Raw genomic sequence first — 25,948 nt, 5'->3', positions numbered from 1 at the left:
ACGTTTTTATAGGCCCGCGTATTTATTAACTAACTAAATAGTTATTGCATTTGTTTTGTTTCCCTTTCACTTTCCACTTATCCGGTCCATTTTCGAATCTTAATTGTTCTTTGTGCTATTTCCACGTGAATCGGCTTTTTCTACGTTGTCAGCTATATCTACTGGATCTTCTGTTAACTGTATCTACATCTGAACCGCAGAGTTCATTGTGCGCAGGTCCCTTTCTTTACATTTGTCGCCTGTTTTGGCTTCCTCAGTTTTCCTGGGCCCCGTAAAAAAGCTACCGCTCGTCCCCCTAAGCGCCCCGATGCCTTGCGGCCTGGTCTGAGAATGAAAAAAATCCTATGCAACTGAAAAGTTGGTCCGTATACAATGATGTCCACCACCCTAATTATGTCTATCACTTCAAAGCAAAGACGATTACCGCGCCTCGTATTCTCACTTAGTATCTGGTACTGCTTGCCGTGCACGCCCTGCTTCGTCCCTTCTGCACGATGCAGACCTCATTCAGCATGTGTGGGGTTTGTTGCCCGCAATTTTTTTACACCCTTCGCTACCTCCCGGAACAGTTTTGAACCTTCTGAATTTGGAGCAGCTTTAAGCTCCAAGGCAATCACCGCAAAGGTTCAACCTTAGCTCGATGCGGCCAGCTACTCCTTCAGGTTTGCCATTAGGGTATCCGTCGTCTGAAGGTGGAACTAACCAGCATTGACTCTCTTATCAGCATCCGCACTGGCTCAGGTAGCTTCACGAAAACCGGTGTGGCAAAGATAGCAGATGGTGACGCTGTTGTTGACATTCCTACCTGCTGCACTTATATTACATCTGAAAATGGCATTCCCAAGCAGTTCAACACTGGGTGTGTCTGTATAAACCACTCCTTGACCTTCTATCTGCTGCGAAGGTCCTACAAGCATCATAGATCCTTATTTTTGTACTCGTACAGGCTCTTTAAAATTCGTTGCGGCGTGATAACCTCGCAATATTTCGTTTACCTCTAAAAGGAAAACTGCCATAAGTTCGGTTTTCAAAATAACTGCGAAAGCGTAAATGGCATTAAGGAGCGGGCAAATTCCTCTGCAACAAAACTTCGCAGGAGTACCTTTAACAATTTTCCCGCCGCGTAAGGGTAGCGGTGTTGCTGGGAAGCGGCCGGAAGCCTCAACCGAATACTGACGGGTTTTAAGAAGCTTTCCGAGGAGGACGCCGAGACCGGTGAACATTCTTTAAACATAATGTTAGTGCTGTTTCCGGTAGGTTCACGGAAGTTGTAAACGCGAGCATTGCTCTCCAATCACACAGAAGAGCTAATGTGCACCACTCCCAGCTTTGCGTTCTAAGTGGGCCCCCAACTTGCACAGAACACTTTCGACCTATATTTTACAGGAAAGACGTCATCCCAGCTACGCTCAGCACTCTTCAAACAGTGCGGCAACATGGAAAGAGGTTTGTTGCCCATGTGGCTCACCTGAGAGCACGCGCGCGCCGCCCAGCATCATGAGAGTCCAGGAGGCCTCTTCGCGATTGGCGCCGAACTCCTGCATGATGGCCACGAAGAGCACTCCAAAGGACCGGAGTGGCGCCAGCGCGAAGAAGCCGGAGAGGGCGCAGGCACCAGCGGTGAGCCAGCTGTGAACGCTGTCCGGTCCATACTGCGGCCAGCCAAACGAGGAAGCCAGGGATGAATGGTTAGAAGGCATCTTGCTCTTGCCAGCACTGACACCGCAGTCGGCCCCTCCACCCATTCTTGCACGTGTTCGCCTCTAAACTGAAGGTTCGCGAAGACTGAAACACCGCACGCCAGCCTGCACTTGCCCAATACAACGAAACCAACTTGCAGCTGACGTAGGCTCACTAGGTAAATAACAGGCTTTCGTTGGCTTGAAACTGTACACGTAGGTTTGCCTTTCTTACGTTGACAAGAATATAATTGTGAATGTCGTTGACGTGGGTGCATTACATTAGGGTTTTAGTTTTTTCGCGTTCTCTTTTTTTTGTTGTTGCTGTTTGCAGCTCCAGAACACCAGAACAAAGTTGTGCCCCCGTTTGGAATTCCGATACGTTAACGAAAAAACTTCGGTAACCAATACCGTAGGTCGTACAACAGTCAGATCGCGTCCTCTCTGAATAGAAAAGAAAATCTGGGGTAATGCTAGAATTTGATTGATTGTGGGGACGCACCGAAACTACACCGGGGCTGTGAGGCGAGCCGTAGTGGAGGGCCTCGGATTAATTTTGACCACCTGGGGATCTTTAACGTGTGCTGAAATCTCGACGCACGGGCGTTCCGCCTTTCGCCTCTGTCAGAAAAAAACCCAAACCCGAGTCCTTGGGCTCAGCAGAACAACGCCTTAGTCACTGAGCCACCGCGGCGGATAAATACTAAAATTTACGATGACACAAACTTTGAGAAAAATGATAGTGGTAACATCTGAGCACACACTTTAAAGCTTTGCGTTTTCTAGAACAGCACGTGCATTCACTGCCGTTCTTCATCTCCGAAATGGTTTTAGTAGAAACGTTCAGCAAAACGTGCGTATCAACATTCGGACAGGTGTGTGGCCGTAACTCCGACCCTAGTTCAAATTAAATGATACAGCTGGCTGTGGGAGACATCCTTTAGATGTGAACTCGATTATGGTGCTTGCTTTCATACGTCATAGCACATAGCGTCATAAAATGCCATAAACACACCATATGATATCAGGGCAACGCTGTCATCTACAAATCGCCACATTCTGCTTATAACGTAAAATGTTTAGTCTTCATTTCAACTTTTCAATCACACAAAAACTGAGGGTGAGGATCGAATATGTATACATAGCAGTACCTGTCTAAGTCCCAAAGCCTTATAGATATGTCTGCGTCGGCAGCAGTACATGTCGGTTGCAGTTCACAATTACATACAAACGTGCATGAAAATATCAGAAAATACAAAAGAAACTGAAGCAACATCGCTTAAACGCATGTCATAATCAATCCCCATAACAAAAATCAAGAGCAACCCTTTGTAATTGAAATAACAGAAATAAAACAAGAATATTCGGGCAGATAAATGTAACCGCATGTGTATGCACAACTTATAAAAGTGCAATCTTCACATGAATCCAGTACCCGCAGGACAATACCAAAGCAGGCGTCTTGGTACCGAGTATCAAGAACTTTCGAATGCTAACCGGTGGCTTTTTCAAAGGTGCTGCCAGGGCACAGAAACGCTGGCCGCCTACGGTGTTGATGAAACCCCATAAAATGTAAAGAAGAAATAAGCTAAACGAAACAGCCTAGCGGGAAATAGGAATGCTGTGTGAGGAACGTACAGTGCGTCTAGAATCCGTGCAACATGCGCAGCTGTAGCAGCTCGTGACATCACGGAAGCTAAAGAAAGCGAAAAAGAAACGCCTAGCTCTCTTGCAGTTTAAAAGGCAGACTGTTTATTGTCTCAGGCGAGAATAGCGAGTCGCGCGTTCACCGACGAGTGGTAGGAGAGTGACCGAAGCGATTTTAGAAAGCTGCACGTCAAATTGGGGCCATTTAATGAATGAATGAATGGCTTTATTCAGAAGGCGGCCGTAAGCCCTTGATGGGGATTGCTTCAGAAGAAAAAGCAACTAAGTAAACTTTGTAGTTCTTAAATCACTGTCCAACTATCTAGTCATGATTTTCACCTATCTCCTTACACCTGTCCCCGGGCACACAGGGTAGGAGCACGCATCAAGGCCAACTAGTAAAAACACTGCCCGCACGCTATCTACAACACACGCTCCCCAACCCTACAGTGTCGAGCTTGAAAAGGAAGTGCGCAGCAAATGGCTCAATGTATCAGGTCATATCCAACAAAAAACATTAACTGTTGCCGCTTAAAACGTACGTGGAGGAACAGCGGGCATGGAAGACTCAAAATCAGAAGGGCTGACTCGGTCGACCACTAAGACTTTTCGCTTGTTCCACACATCGATCTTGTCCGAACGTCCCAGTACTATGAACGGGCCGTCGTATGGCGGAGTCAGCGTCGGCATCATCGCGCAGTGTCGCCCAATGTCATGTGTGGCTGAGTTCAGAAAGCGAAATCGTTCAAACTGCAACCAATGCGAGGGGCTAGCCAGCCTGAGCTGTGCTAGCCAGGAGCGCAGCTTCTCGATGTGGTCAGAGGAGACTAAGGTGGGCAGTATTTGGTCGGTAAAACTCTTAGCCCGTTTTCTGAAGCGAAAGATGGTTAAAAAGTGAAGCTTTCTCTCATGCGACCTCAGTCAAAGCCAACGTCAAAAATTCGCTCTCCCAAAGTCCAAAACCCAAACTGCCAATGTCCGAAGACAAACTCCACTTCAATTATGCCAAAGCTCAAGCCAACCTTCAACCCCACACCACCAAAGTCCACAGCTTAAGTCCAACCCTGCTTAAGGAATGTATTCATCATGATCATCATCACAATCTTTTTCCTGCATTGTGTTTGAAGTTCGCTTTCCTCCAGTGCGTCTTGCTCGGATGCATGACGTCACCAGTGAGGAATAGAAAGCTTCGCTTTAAAAACCCAAGCAGCCGCACCATTGAGCGTGGCTCCATTTAGCCTGCGCCGAAACCATGTTATTTCACTATTAGCCGGTGGACGACACGAACAAGTGGGAGCCTTTCCACCCAGTGTTGGCGATCGAGTTTCGCTGCGAGCGTGGCTCACTGTGTACATTCCTGTCACTGCAGCACACCTCCGACAGACCTAAAGGAGACATTAGCTATGAGACTCGCTGGGGCGTCGGGCAGCGGATGAATAAAAAGGGTACGGTGTGGCCAGCTCGTCCTTACCTCTTCTGAAGGCGCTATAATGTGCGTCTGACGAAGTAACCTCTGGTGACTTTCGGGGGCCGTGGCGCGCCAGGTCAGTCGGTGACTGATGTATTTGCACCAACAATGGAATGAACCGCCAGTGGAAGTTTACAAGCCGGATGTACGCGCGCAGCGTTTAGAAGTTTGTTGGAGCAAGAAAACTTCTTTATGGACCACCCCCACGATTCCAGCGCCACAATGCGTTAAACAGGCAGTGATGTGGTGGGCACGCAAGTTGAGTGGTCGTACCCGTAGCAATACCTTATTGCAGGCACGTGCAACGTTGTATAACAGGTTTCTAAGCTTCAGAGTACGAACACAATTTTTAAAGTACGGGCACAGATTTGTCGTTCTCGGCCCTCCCAGGCTTCCGCTGTAAGCAACTGATTCATTTAGAACTTCCTGCTGGCCTAGTTGGTTAGTAGTTCTCACGGTTTGATAGGCAACAAAATTGATTGATTGATTGATTGATTGATTGATTGATTGATTGATTGATTGATTGATTGATTGATTGATTGATTGATTGATTGATTGATTGATTGATTGATTGATTGATTGATTGATTGATTGATTGATTGATTGATTGATTGATTGATTGATTGATTGATTGATTGATTGATTGATTGATTGATTGATTGATCTTCAAGAGCGGCTGCAGTAACGCTGATGTGCTCAAAGGAAGGAGCTTAAGTCAACCATTTCGCTTCGAGGACTTAAGACGTCAACTGGTACCCACCGCCTCAAGTCACCTAACTACACCGCATAATTTTCCAATGGGCACCGACGTACGATGCTTTAGCTTGAAACATGACGTTAGGGCTTACGAAGCGATTTTTGCGCTGAACTTGCCGAAGGTACCGGTTGACAAAGTTGGACATCAAAACGTTATGTTGGGCTTAACGTTGGACAATCGCATAACGGCATTGACCCCTCCTTCAGGTAGCCACCAATGTTTGCAAAAGCGCGTTATACACTGTAAAATACGCGATGCTTTCAAATCTTTGCCCGGCTTCGCAATCGCCAAAACACACTAATAGGCTAATAATTTATTTGCAGTAAAAGATGCACGGTTTGCACTCAAAACGTACGTGACAGACTGCAGGAGCGGAAGCCTCGATAGGTGCGGGCTTGACTCGGCCGGGTGCCAGCACTTCTGGCGCATCCAGCATGTCTATTGCGGTGGTCCTTTTCGAAAGCTCGAAGTCTTCCAACGGGTCGTCGTATTGCGGAGTGACGTTCGGCCTCGTTGCGTCGTGTCGCACAAAAACGTGCGTTTCTGAGTGAAACCGAAAACCTTCCGGTAGGGACTGCTGACGACGCAAAAGTCTGCCGTCCTCAGCTATGTGCTGCGGCATATAGAGCCACGCTGATAGTTTTTGCACGATTTCGCGCCCGTCGAGGACACAAACGCACATGGAAAGCCTGCGAAGCTTAACAAGACAGCATAGAGAACCGTGCGACAAGTTGTCGAAATACCTGGCAAACTTTATTCTTAGGCACACGGCAGTCTTTCCACCTGTTTCCTCCAGCTGCGGCACCTGTGACTCATGGATACGAGCCTGGTGTTATCTCATCCGGGTTATATTCGTGCTACCGCATGTTTTCCGAGATATCCAGTTTCGCGAGCGTGCTCGAACAGCCAGCCTCAACTCTTTTGTTTCCTGGCTGAAGTGGAATTTCGATAATGTGGCAGTGTGCGTGTCCGCAGTACCCAACTCCATTTCGCATAGCCGACTGGGCACGAATGGCCAACCAATCTTATGCCTTTTTCAATATATTATTTGAGCGACACAAGTTATTCAAAGCAAGCCGTAGTGCAGATAAAAATGGGTCAACTTTAAAAACAAACGGACATTTGCAATTGCACAAAAACATCTTTCTTTGTTTCCCAGGTGTCCCTGGAACTTTGCCGAAATGTTTAGCAAGCGGTACAAAGAAATGCGTGGTTATAGCTAGACAATTGCAATTCCAGAAGCGCTTAAGGCTCCATTTTACAACGCAGCTGCTAGCGGTAATCGTCCCCGTTGAACTGAACAACAAACAACAACCTTCACCACGGTATTCACAGCACCCACCTCCGCCAAGCAATCGCACGAGCGCATCACGTGGTCGTGGCCGCGGTGACCTTGTCACTCATGGTGCACGCGTAAAAGCTGTTCAACCTGGGTGCTGTTTTCTAGCTGTACAGGTTTGAGGCGTTTTTGAGGGAAATTGAACTTACGGAAATCACCAGAAAACTCTCTTTGTAGCTAACAAATTTTGCAGTTACGTTACATGGACATTTCCTTAACACACGTTATCTGTCGCGGCAACACTAAAAGATCAATATAATTTGGACGAGCAGCTTGTTCCGATCCACAAAGTCCAGTTCAGTTTTTGCCTGAGAAGTTTTGGGATCAACATCACGAGTGCCGCAAGTGTGTATATATATATATATATATATATATATATATATATATATATATATATATATATATATATATATATATATATATATATATATATATATATATATATATATATATATATTCGCACCGACCTATGCCAACATTTTCATGGGGCAACTTGAAGCTACCCTATTAAGCTCTTTTCCGCATAAACCTCAGGTTTACCTCCGCTACATAGACGACATCTTTATGATTTGGGAACACGGTCGCGCGACTCTAGAAACGTTTATATCCCATCTCAATTCTTCGCATCCGACTATTAAATTCTCCTGCCAGTATTCTGAAAAAGAAGTGAACTTCCTAGATACTACCGTCATTCTAGACAACGGTAAACTTAAAACCACGCTTTTTAGAAAGCCAACAGACAGGCAGCAGTACCTAGATTATAAAAGCCATCACCCCAGACACTGCAAACAAGGGATCTTTGTAGGACAAGCCACCAGGCTTAGAAGAGTCTGCAGTGATGACAGTGACTACGTAGAGCACCTAGACGAACTAAAGGCCACCCTTATGAACAGGAACCACCCCGAAAGCTCGCTCGATCAGGCGTACCAACGTGTGTCTAATCTCAAAAGGGATGACGTTCTCAAGAAACAGCGGCAAAACGAAAGCGCCAGGCCACCTGCCCTAATAACTAAATTTTCAAACGTCCTCCCAAACGTAAATATACTGCGGAAGTACTACCCCATTTTAGCCAGTAACGACCGACTTAAAAAGACTTTCCCGGAAGCACCAAGGGTTACCTACCGGAGAAACAGGAATCTAAAAGATATTTTAGTGCATGCTAAAACTGGGCCTTCAAAGCAACCAGTCATAGCCAGCTGCTCCCGCCCCAGATGCAAGACTTGTCGGCACCTGCAAACAGACTGCGTTGTAAAAAGCACAGCCAGTAATTATGTCCACAAGATTAATTCAAGTTTTACGTGCACTTCATCCAACATTGTGTATATGTTGGAATGCTCAATGTGCCACAAACAGTATATAGGCGAAACGAGCCAACCTATGAGCCTACGACTTAATGGTCACCGGGCAGATACTCTTAGCAAATCCTCCATAGCTGTAGCGCAGCATTTCAACCAACCAGGCCACAATTTTCATGACCTTAAGTTATATATACTTCAGTCAAATTTTAAGTCCCCTAGGGACAGGAAATACCGAGAATCCTACTTAATTCACAAATTCAACTCCATGGAACCTGCTGGAATTAATGCGTCTAAGGGCAACTTGGAATCCTTGCGATATTCACCGGGAATACAGCATTAGGCATTTTCGTGCATATACCTCATCCAAAGACTATGACCGTTCACTCTGCTCTGTACCTGGTCACCTAATAATTTTTTTTTCTTTTTTTTTGTTTTTTTTATTCCTTAGTGTCTAGCTTAATACTCGCCCTCATGCCTCCAACCTTTGCTTTTGGAATTCAATTTTATTTATTTAATTTCTCTTTTTTTTTTTACTCCGCGTGGTCTCGTGCCCCATATGTCACTCTAACTTTATCTTTTCGTTTTTGAGTTTCAGGACAGGCCTGTACCAGGAATGTTGCCGTGGGTGACACGTGCCATTTCAGTTGCCGGGCCATTGCTTTTTCTTTTGTGTGTGGGTTTATGTGGTTTCCCTCCCTGTTTTTTTCTCCTTTTTTATTTTTTTCTTGACCTAGTTAGTTTTTCCCCCGTCTCTATCTTTTCTTTTGACCTGAGGCTTGCAGATAGTTTCTGATAAGGACCCCACCCTCACCGCCTGGTCTGCTTCCGGCGGTTCTGAGATCCTTTTCCTATACCCCGCGGCGGGTCAATAAGCACCCTCTTATCCTTTCTGTCCAAAAATTCCACGAATATCAACCACCAGCTGACTTCCGTGTGACCTACTTCGCGGCTTAAACTAGACAACCTTCTTGGCCCCTCAATCTCTCCCCCGACACACTCCGAAACCAATCAGCTTGCTCAAATTCCCTTCCATCTTTCCCTCTCCTTTCACCTGGGGTCCTACCCCTATATAAACCCTGCCTGCCAGGCGAGAGATTGCCCTGAGGAAAGCAAGTTCTCTTTGCTGAAACGTAGGCCACAATCGTGCTTTTACCTTGTTCGAAGTTTTTCTTCTCTTGTATATATGTATATATAGCTAATCAGAATAGAAAATGAGGGGGGGGGGGCTTGAAATACGACAGACAATAAGGGTTGGCCGTCAACAAAACCTTGGAAAGCAAAGGGGGGGATGTGGTAGGTCATTGAAACAGATATAAAAATTTCGAAAAAAAGAGAGTGCAGAAAAAGTTTCTCCCACCTCCCCTCACGGGAACCCCTGTGTAGATGCGACGCATAGGGGGTTCCGTTGTTGTTTCCGTTAGGTTGATTCTCCCATCGCGTGAAACGTGCCGTGAACCCCCTGCCGCGGCTATGACGCAACTCAATTCACTTTAATCCAATCCAGTCCAAGCCAAGCCAATTGAATCCAACCCAATGCACCTCGCGAGAGAGTGTTCGCTATCGGAGAGGAGAGGGGGTGAGCGGCGGAGAGCGCAGCTCGCGCGGCGAGAATGGGGGAGGGGTGTGGACGGACAACAACAACGCCGTATGGAGGGACAAGGCGAGTGAATGAGATGCAGTCGCATCTAAAACGCCCGCCAGGTTGGATCCGAACCTACGACCTCCAGAATAGCGGTCTGGTGCGATAACCACTGCGCTACCGGCGGGGCTATTTTTCCCCTCCACTTTCTGGCCATTTATGTTAGGTATCAACAGAATCCTCATTTCCCATTTTCTGATTCGCTACATGCACAGCGAGGGCCTCTGCTCTAGCAGTCTTGGTGCCAAAGGTAGCTTAAGAGGGTTCAACGCTGGTCGACCACTCTCGACATGTCGTGGACCATCGAGTCACGGCCCGGGGGTTAAAAAGAAGGTCCCCTTCACCCCGAGTAGTCCGAGTGGCGCTGGCTACCACCCCCAAGTGCAGGAAACAAAAATACCTTAACATAAATACCCGAGAAAGTGCTGGGGAAATAGCCCCGCCGGTAGCGTAGTGGTTATCGCACCAGACCGGTATTGTGGAGGTCGTGGTTTCGGTTTCCACCCGGCGGGCATTTTTTCACCAGTTTCTTTCTGAATCAAAAAATTCTTCATGTGTTTCTATGACCTAGCGCACTCCCCTCTTTGCTTTCTGAGGTTGTCTTGACTGCCAACGCTTATGCTGTCTTAAATCACAGAGCCCCTCATTTCCAATTTATATATATATATATATATATATATATATATATATATATACGTGGCAGTCACCCCTGTAGGCATTCATCAAGTTGCTTCTATTCCCAGGCCCTGCAATACAACTTTTTCTGTTAACATTAGTTTTGAGTATCCCACACGTCATCACGCCTCATATGAGTGAAGAGACTACTAGTTATCGTTCGGAGAGAAATTGTTGGCATAACTATCTGCACTTTCGTACATCGCGAAACTTTTTGGGTGTGAACGGCGGCCGAATCACCATACATATTGGAAATCACCTGATGTCGTGAAAAACGTGACATCTGCATAGCATAGCAAAACGAGTAGAAAACCACGCAGAAAAGTTGCAAGTTTTAATCAAATGGTGAAATAGGATATGGAAAATTTGTTATTGAATGGTATAGAAATGGCAGCGAAATGTTATCGCCAACGCCCCTCCACCCCTTTCAAACAAAACGTGTGCGTCGTTCCCTTTTGTTTCCGCATAAAATTACCTGACATTGCCAGTGTCTCCACTAAGTGTAACAATGGCGAGGAACCATGCTTGTCTTTCCGCTTCAGGGGCCTAAATAAAAACATTTGGTGTTCCTTTTCAATTCGGCATGCTTCCCGGCTGGAATTGATAACCTGGAACCATTCTTTGTTACATATTTTTTTCGCAGTCGTATGCCGTGTTCGTGGCAGTCATTACGAAGCGACGAAGGCGTTCAGTCAGCGCGAGGTTGCGCCCGTGCCCTACATTAAAACCGCATGCTTTGAACTTCCTGGGCGGAAGTATCACACAGCTGTATCACACCTGGTGCCATTGTGGCTGTTCACAAATTTGGGTCAAACATATACTGTACCGTGGTGAAGAAAACGGCGCCGGGTACAGCAACCCCTAAATTTTAGATTTCGTGGCGATAGCCATATTTGTGACATTTGTGGAACACTCGCGTATACCAGAAGAGTTCTGCGAATTTTAAGCGAAGCTTATATGGCGAGGCTTTCGTCTGTTTTTCGTGTGTACTGCACTAAAATACTCCCGAGGCCGCACGTCTCTTGAAGTACGGAACGCGTGACGGTGGAAAACGAGCTTCCCGGTGCGTGTGCTATCAGCACGCGTTCACCAACGAAGTTGCACGCCAGTCAAAGCATGATTTAGACCTAAAGCTTATACGTCTGATCACGTGGATATGCATCCTGAGTAGATTAGTTATAACAGCCGCCATTTGCAAGACCAAAAACTACGGAGGACGCTTAAACTACCTGTACATTCCGCTGATGTTTTTTTTTAAACCTTCTGTTGAACTTTGCACCTGCGCCCGTCACCGCTTGCCCATCCCGCTCGACGGCCCCTTCCGAAGCTCCATCCACTCACTAGCCCTCACCAGGAGCATTCTGTGAAGCCCCCGTCACTTCCTTCCCCTCTCAAGGCAGCTGGTATTGCACGTGCGGAAGCGGCCTACTGTCCTTCAAAGCTGCTGTTCTCCTTTACTGTCGCGCGCTGCGTCGCCCGTTCTCAGAACCATCCTCCGACCGTCTTCCCACACTGATCTTTCTCCTTTCCCGAACGCGATTCCCGCCTCACGCTCACTCCAACCCGAACTCGAACTTTTAGATGCGAAGCATCTCATGCTCGGGGCTGTGTCCCTCCCCTCCCTCGTTGTCGTTGTCCGCCATCCGCACTCTACTGCGCATGCGCGTCTCTTCAGCCCCGTCAGCGTTTGGGCTGACGTCAGCACAGTCCACTATAAAAAGAAATAGTTAGGCGGCGCCCGGTTTCGATCCCACGACGCTCCGGCCGCAACGGGAGGTACGTGGCGCTCTTCCCACTGCGCTACAAACCGAGACTGGAGCATGTGCTACGAACGCGCCTTATGTCTTTCACTCATTCAAACTACGTCAAGAAGCTACTGATACAACGAAGGCACGCGAAGCTGAACGTCAACGGAAACGACGAACTGAAAACTAATGGGAACTTCAGTCGACCCCATGGCTGCTTCGCATACTACTTAGGGTTCCCCTCCGGGAAGATGGTGTAATTTTTTTCGTACCACCCATTTTTTTCTACCCCACGAAGCGCGTTCTTGAAACGTGAGATCTAAGGCCTTCTCCTTAGAACATGACAGACGTAAAGCTTATACGTTTTATCACATGGATAGGCATTTTTAGTGGATAAGTTATCGAAATGAATGCACCGTTTTCAAGATCAGCAGCGTCGAAATAAAAGTTTTTACGTGTATGTATGTATGTCTCTATCTCAAGGATGACCTCCATCAGAGATCAAGAGAAATAAAATTTGATTACGCCTTCCATTTAAATTCCGACACCTCTACCCCGTGGGCTGAAACGTTCTGCTGCTCATCCACCTCTCCAGATTGGACTGTATTATGATTTTTGTTTTGTGTGCGTGTGCGTGCGTGCGCGCGTGCGCACACCTGCCTTGAGATTTAGGAAACTGAATTGACAGCTTGAACAGCTGTCGCAGCGATCTTTCGTAATTTTGAATGTTTGTTGGGGCTGGCTTACGATTCATAAAAATGGCGTCATAGCGTATAAACAAAACTCGATAATACTGTGGCTCTTTAAACATCAGCACGAATTACTCTTCTATTGTATCTATACTATGTTGGAAAATGTGAACGCTTGACAGCTACACTTGGCAGGCCGAAAAATCGCTTCGGGTGGCCGCAAGGGCATAGCCAATGTTGTTCGGGTTATTACAAATACACACTGAACAGTATGCAAACATAAGTATAATTTAATACCCCTGTCACACGGGCACTTTCAATCGCGATTGAGTCGATCCGGATCGAGCTCAATCCGGATCGGGCACCTGCTACACGGCAGTTTCAATCGCGATCGAGCTCGATCCCGCTCGAACTCAATCCTGGTTTCTCAAGCGCGATCGAGGATTCCAAGCGCGATCGAACGAAAGCGACGATACTCTCGTCCCCGCTCAGTAATGGCACAGAATGTGACAACTTCAACTAACGCCACAAATTGTGTCAAATAACTTGACCCAAATAACCGTGAGGTAATATTTACATAGTTACGTATACCTACGACCGCGCGAAGTTACCAGACGCCGGCCGCAAGTACATGGTTAGCGCCATCTGGCGAACACGAGCGCAACCCGTGCAACTTCTCAATCGCGATTGAAACGTGCCGTGTAGCAGCGGCAGTACGTCGAGCGCGCTCGAAAACTCGATCGCGATTCACTTCAATCGCGATTGAAAGTGCCCGTGTGACAGGGGTATAACACTCCTTTTCGTAAAAATAAAAATTTCAAACAGAAATATTTCGCGCTGCATTACCCAACTGCGGTAGCTTTTAAAAATGACATGCAAAAGGGGACAAGATGGAATTGAACCCCCAAGACATCGATGAATAGATAACACTAATGCCCATGTAACGAAGTCACTGTTTATCCAATATACTGCACTTTTCCCACAAGTAATTCCCAGTCCCAACTCCTCACGTACCCCTGTATGCATCACTACCACGAATGTCGAAATGCTGCGAAGAGATATTTTGTATCCACACCGACGAATTCGTTATACCAAAGTTCATATATGTTTTCCCACGCTTTCTTCCCCATTTCTAAAACAGTGAACGCGTGAACCGCAGGGACCACCGGTGGACAAAATGATTGTCGAACGCTGTCTATGCGCGATTGTTTGAATATTGAGGAGAACGCCTGATACGGCCTGTTCTGCGAAAATTCGGCGACGTGTGGGCCTACGATTTAAGGAAAACACCTGGATTGCAGTTTGAAAATATTTGCTTCACGGCGTTAGCCAGCTCAAGGGCCCATTCCCGACGTCTTATTAATTCCCAATTGGATGCGATGTCATCATACCCATTACCATCAAAGTAGCGCATAGCATCATGCGTATCACTGTTCATTAGCGTGTGATGAACTCTTCGGAGTCTACGTTACCGGCCCCTAGAAACGTGTACATTCGTGGAAGTATGTGTCAGAATGCCATAGCTAAATCGGTCGACTGGTCACGGCGCCAAATTGTTGAAGACCAGGGAGCAGACGCGGTCAAAGGAGCACCGGTTTATTATGACCTTTGAGCGGGAGATTCGGTAAAGGAAGAAGATGTCACGAGCCTCGCTGCCCGTGCTACTGCTACTGGGCACATTCCTTCTCCTCGTCTTCCTTCCAACCAGATCACATTTTGTAACAGTATGCATCGCGGAAAAAAAGTGAGAGAACGCGAATGTGCTTCACGACGAATCTTTAAAAGAGGCAGGACTTGGGCACGCCTAAACCGAAAACCACCACTACGAAAAAGGCCACAAAGGAGCACAAGGTAAGCGTATACGACGTGCACGGCGGCAGGCGCTCCAAGAATTAAGGCAACGCAAGGCTGAAGCTCAGTGCCGCAAGCGCGAACAGGATGGAGAACGTAACGAGCGCGAGGCAAAAACCAAACGTACCAAGCTTACAAAGTTATAGGCCCTTCAACACACGTAAGGGGCCTTAGATGTTTTTCTGACTTTTTAAAAAGTTTGAACCGACTTCAATCGCCCTTACAATCACAAACATGGATGGGCCAAATATTACACAATGGAGTCGAATTCTTTTCTATGGCATTACGGGGCTGGCTGCCTTATCGTGTTTGCAGTTGTACTTATAATTATGGGCTCAGTGTGCACCCATCGCACATTTTTTTATATACACACGTTGTTTTTGCAACTCCTAAAATTATATATCTACCCAGAGTTTAAGTTCAGGATCAACCGCAAAGCACACACATTATCTCATACAAATAAACTTTTTTTGTTTCCGGCCAGAGTGATCCCACAATCTAGCATCTGCACAAGTGTGACACATAAGAACAGTGCTACCAATAAATGCTAGACAAATCCGTGATTTATTACAAAGCTTTTCTCTGATGACATTACAACGCTTTCAAATAAACACTTTTGGTTTGCGACATGTTCTCTTCCAGCTACTGTGTTTATCTTGGCTTATCCCGTTAGCTACCAAGTACACAAACAAGATGCGTGCTTACTAATTGCAAATCCTTCGGGATCACTAGCCACAACAAGCGCTGGTAATCCCGCTGTATGGGGGAGCAAGCTAGAGGTAAGTCGTGGCGCGGTTGCGCGACAGCGAAGCGTGTCTTCTCCTAATGATTCAATGCAAATGAGCCACACAAGCAGGCATCATATAGTCTCACGCGTGGCTTTGGAGCCTCACGACTACGTTCGGGGTGGTGCATGCCTCGGTGGTCGTACTCAAGTTCCTGCCCGGTAGACCGCGGTACACGTAAACAGGAAACACAAGAAAGGATACACACGATTCCAAAACGGCCAGTGGGCAAGCAGGAGTAACACCGGCAATTTTCCGGAGCCACAAGCACTAATACAGTATTAATCAATTTATCTAGTTAATCGTTCTCCAAAAATGTTTGTCTCATTTCTTTAAGACTGTAGTCTTTCTTTGTCTTTTAAACAAGAAACTTTTGATGTCTGTCTGTATGTATGTGTGTCTGTCTGTTTGTCTGTGTGTTCTGCTGTCCGTCCGACCGTCCGTCAGTCCGTTTGTCGATCTGTCACCCGAGCCAGCCAATTGCCACCCGGCAGCCCGGCCACCGCCGGGGTAGGATGCAGCATGCGAGTGCGTGAGCTTATGCAATAAACCCCCACATTTTTGTTCTGCTCTTTCCTGCTTGTTTATTTCATGGTGTCCGGTTGTGATAACAGCGTCAACACAGCGTGCCGGCCGCCGTAACTCAAGGACGGGTGAAAACAATGAAACAGAAAGCATGTTGGTGTAATTGTTTCTACGAGGGGGGTTTCGCCTAAATGGAACATCCTGAGGCTGTGAGACGCTATCATCATGAGCTTTTGCGACTTCTAAAAATGTGTCGTGTTGCTAGCCTAGCCAGTCAGCCCTACCCCAACAACATTCAAGCTGGTTTTCTGGCTGTCATTTTGCCCGCGGTTGTGCACAAGGGATAAAAGCTTGGATTGGCGGAAAGCTTCACTTCCACAATTTCGGGGCCTCAGGGCGCCCCGCTATTGAAACTTTCAACTGCCATCGCAATGCCTGGCTTGATATTTTTGTTGTTCTATATCTTTTGACTTGTTATAATTGTTACCGTCGCTGTGCTTAATTCTTGTGCGTTTTTGTTAATTTAATTGCAATATCTACCCCCGCCGCAATCACCGCATTTTTGTGACGCCAAATTGTAAACCAGCTTTTTTTTTATTTCACGGACGTCAATAGGTAAAAATGTATTCGCACCAGTAGCACCAGTGTCCTGGACGTTTAAAATTCATGAGGCTCGAGGTCTGCAAAGAGGAAATTACGCAAACGTTTCCAAATAAATTGCGCCACGCAAGTCCAGGGCATTAACTTCCCCGAATGATCTCAATCATTAATTCACCATGGCTCATTACCACGTCATTTTTATGACTATGGTCCTTTTTGCGTTGCCAAAAAGAGATAGTTTAGCACTGCCTGTATGTTACTCACTTCAGACGCCCCGGCAAAAATTGAAAAAAAGAATGCTTAAACAGCAATATAGCTAGGAACTACTGTTCCTAACAACATAAATAGGTAGTATCCCTCGTACTTATTAATAGTGCTCAGAAAAAAAACACATTAGGCCTGCTTGAAGCGAAACATAAGTAGTAGCAGCACCCGTTTAATATAGAATACCGTTGGGTTTCGATATTTTAAGAGCAAACAATGCGGTATAACACGGTGTCAAATACAAGCGGCGTAAAAGAAAATGGCACAAAAAACATTTCCTCGAGTTGTGCCAAGAGAAATGAAAAAAAAATGTCCAAAGAGACGTCTTGCATTCAACCAGTGTGTTAAGCATAATTTAGTTCTTCGATATCGCAAACGTTACTGAAACAAACATAACAGAGCGTCAAACACCTGACGTTACATACTCACGCTCAGCCTGAGGCATATGGCCCGCAGAACACTACGTCGCTTCAGCATGAAGTGTTGAGTCAGACAGCAGTAGTGTGGTTGATATCCTCCCCGCCGCGTTCTCAACGCTCGTTTGAAGCCCCACTCCTCGCCTGTGTTTTCTTTTTTTCTTTTTTGAGGGCACAGGTGGCTTGGTGCCCGTGACGTCAGTTCTGTTACAATCCGTCGCGTCACCAGCATAGTCAAACGCCCAGTGTTTCCGATTGGTGCCTTAAGTGGGCCACACAGATCCGGGATTTCCGCCCACGATGCGATCGGTGTAAGTGAGCGCTGTTGGGCGTCCCAAATTAACTCGTCCGCTTACCATCCCACATGACAGAATGGTGTCAAATTACAACGAAGACACATCATCTCTCCACTTTTTTTGGCACGGCAATGGACAGAAAAAGCGCTAAACTCACGCCTTAGATTTATTTGAAGAATCACAAAAGATGTGTTGCCGCACGGGGTTGGGGAAATAAAAAGTGAAGTAGAAAAATATACAGCACAAGCAACAAGCGTACTAAGCTGGGTCTGAAAAATATGGCTTAAGAGAGGGCAAAAAAGGCCTTGTACAATTCACGCAAAAAAAAGAGATGGGAGGCTGAAACATTTTCAGTTGCTTCGGTGAAAGTCTCCCGCAACCTTGCGCTTCTCAGATTCCCGGCGAAAAAAAAAATTCCGGATCAATACTTTCTATAAGAGCAACCGAGATCGAGAACGAATACTCGATGGATTTTATAGCGGAGCTATCAGTATAACCTTTCCCGGAATATATTGAGATTGCTTGTACTAGTGGTGCAAGATTGGAGAAACCTCCGAGCTCGCTGTCCCTGTCTTTTCGTCGGAGAGCTGGCTGTTGCGCATCACATGGATGTTCGAAATTGCCGCTGAAAGTTCTCCATGACTACTGGCAGGCTTGGATCGTTTTGTCCGAAGGCTTTCACATCTCTCCCAAAGTAAACCGCCTTAGCACGTGGTAGAGGCCGCGGCAACCGGCTTCGCTAACTCGGCGTCTGTAGCGCGAACTCTGCATCTGCGCTCCCCTTGCAGGCACGAACGTACACCCAAGAGCAGAAGTTTACGGACCAACGAAGCAGCAATTTTGAGTTATTTCTCTGCCGCACGGCAGCCCAGAGTACTATGTGCGGTATTTTTCATTAGTTCCGTACTTATACGACATCTCGCATGCGTTCGACAGTCTGTCGGGCTGCTATAGGAAGAGAAATAACCTAAAATTGCCATTTTCGTGGTCCGTAAACTTTTGATCATGGCTGTACGTGACTTGGCGGGGAGGAGAAAAGCACGCTAGAGATCACGCCACGAACGCGAGGTAGAGTGCTCTTAAAGGTCGAGCTGGCCGACGCCGGGCGCTCCTCGCGAGGCGCATGTTCATGTATGGGTGGTATTTTTTCTCGGTATTTTTTGCGAGTTCCTCACGTGGCGCAAGCCTATATGACGCCGGGCGCTACCCACAAGGCGCACGCTCACGTGCGCTCATCTGGGCTGAATTTTCTGGTAACGCTCGACGGCGGAGTCAGAAGTTTTAACAGCTCTCCTGTAAAAAAATTGATCCAGAAAGACCTCATTTGCGCTGGCAAAGGACAACATTTCGCTTTTCATTTGAGGGAGCAACTGATTTAGGTGGTATTTTACTAGCAGAAATTACGTCACCCCGTAGCTGGATAACCGTAACTATGTAATTAATGATCTGTTCATAAACTCTAAATACACACCGCCCAGCAATCCACCCATAACAACAGGGGGAGATCGGCCGATAATGATGATTGCGGCCATCAGAAGTTGTACAAGAATATAATCACTCCTCAGAAGACAAGGACGACCCATTGAATCGCTCCTCACCGAAGTGATGTGCCTATTAAGGAGGAGTGACTTCTTTCCGGTAGATGTGGGTGGCAGTTCCTAAAAATTCCAGCTCAAGATGGTGGGACATATTCCCACGCGCCTGACACTAGTGTGCAACGGGCCACTTCACCGTCTCCTGAATCTGTTTACAGACACTCAGGGGGACTGGCCAATGAAATGGCAACTGCCACCTGAAGTCAAAAAATTTATTGGCTCTGCACGTAGATGCCCATCTAGAAAAATTCCAACTTGAAACGTCCGAAGAAAACGAATCCCACGTGCGAGCCACTAGTCAGGACATTGTACATTCCGAATGATGTCAGCCCTCAAACTAATCGAAACCCCCGCCCGCAAATAAATCAGTTTTTATGCAATAAGCATCGGCCACACGTACTCACCAGTTTCTTGCGAACAGTTCAAAACAATGAAGAAAACTCGACACGCTGCAACCACTCAAGCGTATCAAGGATTCAGGGAAGTGGGTAGACGTCTGTACCCATGACCATACTTATCCGGAAGTAATTTGTGCAACACCTGATTGATCAATCTTTGACTCAAGTACAAGGACAGAAGCCCCGGAGGTTTGGGGAGCGCCAAATGGCATCACATTTTGACATGTCCAGGTATCCATCGATAACGTGGTGTTCTGCGGGTGACGGGTTGTACAACTGCGGCAGCAGTAGCAATGCGAGAGGTGGTACGAGGTGTACTTGCACACTAGAAGCTGTGTTTCTTTCACATTCCCATCACTTTTTGAAGCACTGGAGAAGGCTGAGAATATCCCTTTATTGTCGTGAACTATGGTTTTTACCGGTGTAAGGTAGAAATCCTGTAAGGTCTACAGATACAGCAGGACTGAGCGCGTCAAGGTCGCAAGCCGTTCGCTACAGTTTTGAAAACACGGGACTCTGCATGTTTCGATCTTGGAAATACTGCCTATTATTACCTAATCTACTTAAGATGTATATTTTAGAGATTACACGCATAAGCTTCAGGTCCAAATCATGCTTTGAACGGTGGGCGACTTCGGTCCCGACCACGTGCTATTAGCACACGCGCCGGGACCTTCATTTCCCAACGCCTCGTTCAATAAACGCGCGAGCTTCAAGGGTAAATGGAAGATCGGGAGGTTTTGTTCTCGGGCATCAGAAATACATAAAACCCTAGCCATGTAAGGTGCTCCACATATGCGTGTACATGCGTCCGTGCGCGTGCGTATGAGTGTGCATTGTGTAGAGGGGGGTGGGGGAGAGGGGGGGGGGGTTAAGGGGTTACATAGCGTGCATCATCTGTAAATAGGAAGACATAAAGAAAGGAAGGAGTTCGATATGGGATTTTTGATATACACGAGACTGCAGGGGACGCTGAAACATTCTACACGATTTGAGATGGCGCCCTTTCCACTGGCATGAAAGTATGTAGGAGGTAGCAGTGAGAGGTGGTAAAAGCCAATGCTCCAACGTCTAGCTGCGGTGATGAGGCCGTCGAGGGCTTCTACAAGGATGCGGAATCGGCCATTCATACGAAAATGGGAAATATCATAATGGGTGATTCGTGAAATGTCGCAACAAAGCACCGATCTGCGTGTTAAAAGAACCACGTGGCGTAATGGCCTACTTAGATGCACAGAGAATGGTGAAAATGGTGACACCAACGTTATCAATCAGTACTCAGAATAAACGTATAGTTGTGCTAAAGCTTGAAGCCAATCTAAAGTGTGAAGCGACCGCGCTTAGACTTTTCCTCGAACTGTCATCGTGTTCTCAGCACTGATTTTTTTTTCATAAACGCAATTGTGTCAGCTTCAACAAAACAACTCGCTTTCTGCCAAATTGCGCTAATGTATCACGGAACGATATGTGCGATTTTGGTCTGTTGGCGCATGCCTAGTCCTAGACAGTTTGACAGCGCAATGGATATTTCACCAGTATCGCAGTCGTCTGGCTGCCGCCATAAGAACCACCTTTGGCGTATTATGGACGGAAATGCCGTCTGGAGGAGGCTGCATCAAACCTTTCAGCCCTGATTTTTTTTATGCGAAACAATGTTTTTTGTGTAATTTCATAAATTTGGGGTCCCGTAAACCACGAACGAAAAATAGAGCTAGTAGTGAAAGTAATAACTGATTTATTAATGAGGCAGTTATTTACACATCTGGCAATTAAAAATTGCATATTCAGCACAAACATCTCTTTTGCATGTCTTCCTAAACGTGAGGACCACATGAGCCTACACACAAAAATTGAGCTTCGTATTGAACGCATACTTATAGATTTACGAGCTTGGGAACGAAGCTAGGGCCTCTCCTTTTTTTTTTTTTTTTTGTCTTAATGTCGAAATTTTGTCTTCACCGGAGCTTCTTCTTCTTTGTAGCCTCCAGCTCCGCTAAAACGCAACAACGGTGATGTATATCGCAATAGTCATCATTGAAGACAAATTTTCCAGAAAACTAGCAGTTTTGGTTGCGTTTTCTATGCGCTAGATGAGCTTTTATCTCATGGCGTCAATTGACACCGCCAGGGCGGAAAGGGTTAAGGTTGCCGTCCTCGTCGGCATAGTGCCCGACAGCGTTCTTCTCCGCGCTTATGTCGATGCGCGAGTACGTCGTTAATCACGCATCCATGCAATCGGCCCTTTGACAGTTATAAGCGAAGCGCCGTGGCAACTTCGAAGGTCTGCCAGCTACCACCGCAGAGAAGCAGGTACCCGTGGCTACGTTCCTCTACATTTTTTGCCTATCAACGACAACAAAAGCGTCAACAAACGATAAATAACGCCAGAAACGACAAACTAGAACACATTGAAAGCATAAAAACGATAAAACACATCAATAAAACAAGGATGCAAGGCGAGAAAAATGTACATATTCAAAATTTAACTGCGCGAAAGACGGATACAAAAAAGACACGGACGAGCGCATGTCCGTGTCCTTTCTTGTATCCGTCTTTCGCGCAGTTAAATTTTGAATATGAACCCCTTCCAACTCGCCCCGCTGTCTCTCATTCTAATGCACAGAGGAAAATGTAGCAGCGCTTGCCTGGCTAGCTACGAGCAGTGTAAGATGGCGTCGTTTTGCTTGTATTTTGCATCGTATAAGGAATTATTTGTAAACGAAAGCGAGAATAGCTCATGCACTTGCGGAAGAAGATCAATTTGCATCTGACAGGATACAAAGTGGCATGGAAGAAATAAGGGCCCTCTACTACGAAGAGCGTACGTACACGCGTCAAAATGAAGGAAGCAAGGGCCGCGTTGATAATACTGCATGAATGTAAAAATATTTTTGCGCACTGCCGGCTAACTCCCTTCAAAACAACATAGTGGTTTAAAGTTATCATATGGTTTCCACGCGTGCGATCCTCAACCTGGGAGCGTTAGTCAGAAAAGTCGGATAGGGTTTAAGTGGGCTGGTAGACCGTGATAACTGGTCAAACCGCTCACGCACGGAACGGTCACCGGCGACGCAGAATGAAAGCCTCAGTATCAACCAAGTGTGAAAGTGTGTTCGCTTATCCACGCATACTGGACGTGAAGGAGCAACAAAACAATGAGTTTAATACGGGAAGCCAGAGCTTCGCACTGCGTTCATTCTGAAGGTTACATCTCTGTAGCTTCCTTTAAGCTAAACACTTAAGCTAATATTAGTACCTTGCGCAATGCTGATCACCAACCTAGGAACAGATTTTCTTCCCACACCGTCGTTTTCACCCATAATCGCAATTTGTGCTGGGCCAGCGTTTTAGTATGCCCCGTATAAGATATTTCAGGTCCCCGCATTTTCGGGAGCAATTTTGTTAATATTTCATTAGTTTGTCTTAACATTAGCATAGAATAATGCTACTGACAGCAGCGTATACGTACCGATGGAGGCGTGGAGAACCCCATCTGCTCCAGGCAGGAGAGTCCCAGCGTGTCCTGTGGTTAAATGTGACTTTTGCAAGCTGCAGCGCGGAATTATATTACGCGTAGCAAGGTGCAATCACCAAGAGTTTTTGGGGGAGGGTCACTGACATGAAGATACGTTATGTGTGTTTTATGGTATCTGCGGAAACGGCGCACTTCAGTAATCGTCTCGCGCATTGTTATTGGGCACGTTGTGTGCATACACTTGCGCGCATTCAGAAACACAAAATACAATAAAGATTTCGAGTTGCCCCGCGGCTGGGTAATCCCTCGTGCCTGGGTAGAATTGCCTAAATGAGGAACAAACAGAAGAATCCCCGGGGGCAACATCCGCCGATGATACAACGTCCATCTATATTTAGAGTGAGCTCACCAACTGAGCAGTGAACAGTCTTGCTGTCGCTGATAAAACGTTGCCCATACATTTTCTGTCAAATCTGACGAGACCAGCGCCAGTAACACCGGACTGCCTGTTCTCTGCAAAGCCTAACAAGGATGCTGTGTGCACTTCACATTTGGTACTGCTATGGACAAATAAAGCACGAAATAAAAATGCAAATGGGAAGGAACAAGTTGCGCGATTTCTTCCATTATGACTTACATTTTTTCACGTGGACCAAAGTATAATCATTGGTTACATTGCATGGTTCAAAAAAAGTTGGGAATACACACATTCGAACTGAATGCGCAGCAAAAATGGCCAGCAAAGCAGAACTGCCTTGTTTGAGACGCCAACTGCACTCAAGGTTTCCTTGTGGAAATTTAATTATCCGGACTACTAGCGTACCCCTGTAAAATCTCCATGGTGAAGTTCCAAGCCCCGTAAAAACATCGCCCCTTAATTGCACGTGTTCAAAGTAGCTCGGTATGGTCGCGCACCCATGGTCAGAATCGACAATGGGTTCCTCGCGTTAAGAAGCCGACGTCTATCCGATTGCGCCATTTCGACACGGCCAAAGCAGTTTAGACTTTAAACTTTGACTTTGGCTCAGGTTGCATGAAAAAAAGCTTCTCGTTGTCATTAATTCATTCTACAAAAACAATATAAGAGTGTTACGGACTGTGGCCCTCTGCACAGCTGGATTCGATATTCGGGACCCCATCGGTCGAGGCCGCCGCTCTCGCCCGTTGAGAGAACCCTTTGGGACTCCTGCCTGCGATGAGAGCTACGTGGTGAAAAAGTACCCGCTATACCAATCATGACTGTCGCAAAAAAAACACAAAAAATGATTCTTGCGGAACAGGCCATAAATATTTCTGGGAGTAAACTGCTAACTTGAACATAAATAAACTAAAAATATCAACAGAAAAAGCTCCGCTGAAACAAATGCCGCAGTTAGCCGTAGATGAATATCTCCGGACCCGAGTCTCGGGGTCCCCGCTTGCTGTTGTGAAACAATTCCCGCAGAGAGATAAAATTGTGATCGGCAAAAGCGTGTAGTTTCATGCAGGTGCCTAGACTCCGACAGGCAATTGCAAATGTAGGTGAAATGATGCAGCAAGTAGTTTTCCGCGACCTCTTATGTCGCGCCTACACACTTCATGGGTGCACGATGCGACGGCCATTAAGCAAGCACTTGAATCGCACAATAGTGACCCTTTGTGCTAATGTCTACTTAAAGCCTTTAGATTTTTCCGGTGTGTTTTTCAAGGCCGGCTACCATAATATTTATCCTACTAACGCCGCTACTTTTTTAAATACACGTAAACAAACAATACCGCTCAAAACGGCAAACAAAAAGGTAGCTAAAAATACTTCCCTAGTACCGAAGCATCTAAAATAGTAAAGTTTGATTCCGTACGTGAAAAACCGGACGAAACATGCCATGGACATTAGCGCTGTATTTCGGGCTTTTTAGTCTGCGTATTGCTCTGGAACATTTGTTTGTTGTTATTTTTTTTTTCACAGAAGTTGAAATTTTCAGGAGCCATTTCTCTTTTATGGGAGCCGTCTGGGCTCTGGGAATAACTGATAAAGCAGTTATTCCCGCGGAACGATAAAGCAGAACGATAAAGCAAGAGTGTCGAAAAATAGTAGTCAGCGTTATTGTCCCCCTGGTGGTTTCCCGTATTCACAAATCACTTTTCTAACGCATTTTTTTTAGAAGGCAGCATTTTCGCGTTTCGACAGGAACATTTAGGGCGATTTTGTCGTACGTTAGTAATAACAAAACCTCTTGAGCTAGTTTGTTCATGGTTGTAGTAGATAGACGAATAGGGCAGATTTCGGCGCACGTTAAAGATCCCCAGGTGGTCAAAATTAATCCGGAGCCCTTCACTACGGCGTGCCTCATCGCCTGCGTTGCGTCGGCGCGTTAAACCCTGCAATCAATCAATCAATAGACGAATAAGGCGCCAAACGGACCAAAACGAAAGCGCATGTTTGTGTCTTTCTTGTCTTCCTTCGTCTTCGTCCGTTCAACGCCCTATTCGTCTATTTAGTTTTAACCCAGCGGCTACTCCGGAGCAGACCAGTACAGAAATGTAATTGTTGGCTTTCATATTTCGGTACTTCGACGCCATGGAAGTTGTAAGAACGCGGAACAAGCACAACACACTAAATCAAAATGGTAGTTCAGACCCTGTATTTTATTTTCATTATCACTTAGATTCAGGTCCAGGTATTTTCATGTAACCGATCTGTACCTCTACAAAAAAATTGATTTTGCCTCTTGCAGGTTCCCATTTTCCACGTGAAAGATCATATCGCAATACGCGGCAGATTTAATGCTTGCATGTACGAAAATGAACAAACGCTACAACAGTGACAC

At 46.3% G+C, this 25,948-nt stretch overlaps 1 protein-coding gene across 2 annotated transcripts in view; it reads right to left on the bottom strand.

Annotated features, from left to right (window-relative positions):
- LOC144146854 (monocarboxylate transporter 12-like) overlaps positions 1-25,948 on the bottom strand; it is a 54,531-nt gene that overhangs the window by 20,768 nt on the left and 7,815 nt on the right. The window contains exons 2-3 of one of the 2 annotated variants that reach the window (XM_077678808.1): positions 23,136-23,189; positions 1,469-1,652 (exon numbers count right to left, since the gene is read on the bottom strand). In XM_077678808.1, coding sequence (XP_077534934.1) covers positions 1,469-1,652; positions 23,136-23,159 — 208 coding nt within the window. In that variant the 5' untranslated portion in view covers positions 23,160-23,189. The remainder of the gene's footprint in view (positions 1-1,468; positions 1,653-23,135; positions 23,190-25,948) is intronic. The other variant, XM_077678807.1, reaches the window with a different exon arrangement.

The sequence above is a fragment of the Haemaphysalis longicornis genome, unplaced genomic scaffold, assembly GCF_048455015.1.
Source record: "Haemaphysalis longicornis isolate Haplotype H1 unplaced genomic scaffold, Haemaphysalis longicornis Haplotype H1 scaffold_7, whole genome shotgun sequence".
Classification (NCBI taxonomy): domain Eukaryota; kingdom Metazoa; phylum Arthropoda; class Arachnida; order Ixodida; family Ixodidae; genus Haemaphysalis; species Haemaphysalis longicornis.
This window is presented reverse-complemented; position numbering and strand designations above follow the sequence as displayed.